The following is a 3,240-nucleotide window of genomic DNA, read 5'->3' as shown; positions in this document are numbered from 1 at the left end:
TGTTTTGAGACTCCTGCGGTTAAGGTTAAACCAGCAAAACACTTTTCCCAGGAAGGTGTACCAAACCCCCTAGTGGACCACCCGTCAGCTCCTCGCACCAGCAAAAGGAAGTCGAAGTGCATCAAGGCTACCTCTAAGGATATCACCATCAGATTCGGAGAGACCTCGGCTATTGGTGAATTTGCAATCATGGCAGGCACTGTGTTAGTTGGGCATGTCCGAGGTCGGGCGTATTCGGCCAACAGGCTGACTCAGTGGGTAAAGGAGATTTGGGGAGGTTTGCTTATTGATCTGCCAGAAGTCCATGTTCTGCCTAGAGGTTGGTTCTCCCTACATTTCTCAAAGGAAAGTTACACGGATTTGGTATTGGCCAGGTACTGGCACATCGAGATGGCCCCGGTCCTTCTCAAGCGGTGGAGCCCCTTATTCGACCCTGAACGTGAACAAATTGGAGCAGGACCGATTTGGGTGCGCTTGCCGGGTCTTCCGCTACAGTTCTAGGGTGAAGAAGTTTTCATCAGGATTGGAAACGCCCTGGGCACATATCTAGATCATGATCGTACCTTTGTGGAGTCGAGAAGCAGGACCCTCGCACGCATATTGGTTCACTTGGATACCCGCGAGGGACTGGAGGAAAAGATAACCCTTCAGTGGGGGAGATACATCAGAGTCTAGATATTGGACTATGAGGGGGTCCCGTTCCGTTGCAGGCGATGTCACAAGGTGGGACATCTATTCAAAGACTGCCCTCTCAATCGGAAAGCAGAAGACTCCCCGAAGATCACACCTGCACCTTCCAGGGCAAATTCACCGGTCAGCTCGCGCCCCATACCCTCTGGTCCGGCTTCGGTGGCAACCTCTCCCATGTTTGATCCGAGACATAGACACTCTTCGCTGCCGCTGACCAGGGTTCGCTCTGTTGCTGAAGCCGCAATAGCTTCGAGTACTCCTCTGAACCATCCTCTCTCATCTTTTGATCATATTTCTACTACTGCAGGTTCCTCTATTCAGACATCTATGGCTCATTGTATCATGTCTTCCCCTCCTCTCATTGCCTCTACTGGCCCCTCTTTGCTCTCTCCCTCTACATCTTCTACCTCCCGGCCATCTTCCGAGCTCTCTCCTCCTCACCAATACTTCCTTCGTTCCAGAACCCACACCAAAGAATTTCCGGTCCGATAGTCTGGTCTTGGTCTCACTTTACCCGGTGCTACTGCCCTGTCATCCAGAGGCAGGAAGTCCGATCTCTCCAAGGCTATTAAGAAAGCGGGGGAGGAGGTCATCTTTGGTCGCCAATCCACTATAGATGGGGTCCTTAGAGCAGGAAATACCCTGCGTGGTGTTCCTCCATGAAGTGTTTATCCTTTAATTGCAGGGGTTTGGCTAGTGCGTCCATGAAACTAGCCATGAAGCAACTCATTGAGATTGAGCCTATTGACATCATCCTGCTACAAGAAACTCTTTGCTCGGCTGACCAAATCTCCCACACCCTTCAATCCTTGATCCCGAGCTGGTCCTTTGTCGCCCTAGATGCTGCTGGCAGATCTGGGGGTCTGGCCATTGGATATAACCCTCGAACCATTCGGGTTGAAGCATCTTGGGGGGGGTCAGAATATTTGGGACTTGATATTTTTTTAGGGGACCTGGGCATGAACCTTTGCATTGTGAATGTATATGCTCCCTGTATACAGAGGGAACTATTTTGGCAGTGCATATTACACCTCTCCCTCCTGGATTCTGAGCAGACAATTATCGGAGGGGACCTCAACTTTTCATTGGGATTCAGAGAATCATGGGGGTCTGCGGCTCAAATTGACACTATCTCCGACTATATGACAAATCTGTTGGAACAGACAAACTTTATTGATGTCCCCATGCATAAACTTCTTCCCACCTGGAGGAACAGAAGGGTGGGAGATGCAACATTGGCTCGTAGACTTGACAGATTTATCATGAAAGACTCGCTCCTACAACAGCTGCATCATTACAAGCAATGGGTGGGCTCGGGGGGCATATCAGATCACTCGCCTATATATCTGGAAATACAGGGGCCTTTTAAGAAACCAAAAGCCCCTTTCAAATTCAATCACGTCTGGCTGAGAGACCCTTCATACATAAAGATGGTCTCTGATTACTGGACCGCACATCCCATTACTGGAGCAGAGTCCCTCGCAAAAGGTTTCTGTAAAAATCTCTCCGAGATCAAACACCTTTCCATTAATTGGGCCAGGGAGAAGCAAACTCGGGAAACTTTACAGCTCACCCAAATAGAATCTGAGCTGAGCTCATTACTTGATGATCGAAGTCTGGGATTCATTTCTGCGGAGGACAAGACCCGTTTGATAGAACTGGAAAATCAGAAGGCTATTATTCTTAAGGAGCGCGAGGAATCCCAGAGATTGAGGAGCAGAGCTACTTGGTTAAAAGCGGGGGACGATAACACGAAGTTCTTTCATAGCTATGCCAAGGGATGCAAGGTGTCCAATACCATTTGGAACCTCCCTACACTTAAGGGAGGCACGGCTAATACTTTCAACAAGCTTGCACACCTCGGTATCACACATTTCAGAAACCTCTACAAATGTCCTCGTGGAGTAAATCTTCCTGATATCATCAATGTGGCGGGACATTTTCCGAGATTTGTCAATGGGGAAGATGCAGAAGAGCTATCTGCTCCGGTTACTTCTGGGGAGCTAGAGGGTACTTTAAAATGGTTCAAAAAAGATAAGAGTCCAGGCCCAGATGGCTGGACCATTGAATTCTATCTGGCATTCTATGAAATCTTGGGACAGGATCTTCTGAAAGTAGTGGAGGAGAGCAGAACTACGGGTTCCATTTATCATGCCATCAATTCGACTTTCATTGCCCTCATACCTAAATCCGATTCCCCATCTTCTTTTGATGATTATAGGCCTATCTCCTTGTGCAACTGCCTTTATAAGATTATCTCTAAGATCATTGCAAATCGTCTCAGGCCGATACTCTCCAGACATATTGCCCCTCAGCAATTTGCATTCCTCGAATCCAGACAGATCCATGAAGCCATAGGTTCGGCACAAGAAGCCATCCATTCTATCTGGTCCAAGCATCTCAAAAGCATCATTCTTAAGATTGACCTGTCCAAAGCTTTCGACTGTGTCAGTTGGCTCTATATCAAGATGCTTCTCATCCACCTGGGCTTCCCCCACATCTTCATCACTTGGATTATGGCTTGTATTACCTCTCCAACCTTCAGTGTCC

The 3,240-nt window shown here is 48.2% G+C and overlaps 1 protein-coding gene across 1 annotated transcript; it reads left to right on the top strand.

Annotated features, from left to right (window-relative positions):
- Positions 1-1,406: 1,406 nt before the first annotated feature.
- Positions 1,407-2,878, top strand: LOC149141898 (uncharacterized). Its single transcript, XM_089451359.1, has 2 exons — positions 1,407-2,700; positions 2,793-2,878. Exons 1-2 carry the CDS (start codon positions 1,407-1,409, stop codon positions 2,876-2,878), a joined length of 1,380 nt encoding a protein of 459 aa, XP_089307485.1.
- Positions 2,879-3,240: the final 362 nt, after the last annotated feature.

This window comes from Pinus tabuliformis, chromosome X (genome assembly GCF_031772625.1).
Source record: "Pinus tabuliformis cultivar Carrire ecotype Pingquan chromosome X, CPIR1, whole genome shotgun sequence".
NCBI lineage: Eukaryota > Viridiplantae > Streptophyta > Pinopsida > Pinales > Pinaceae > Pinus > Pinus tabuliformis.
This window is presented reverse-complemented; position numbering and strand designations above follow the sequence as displayed.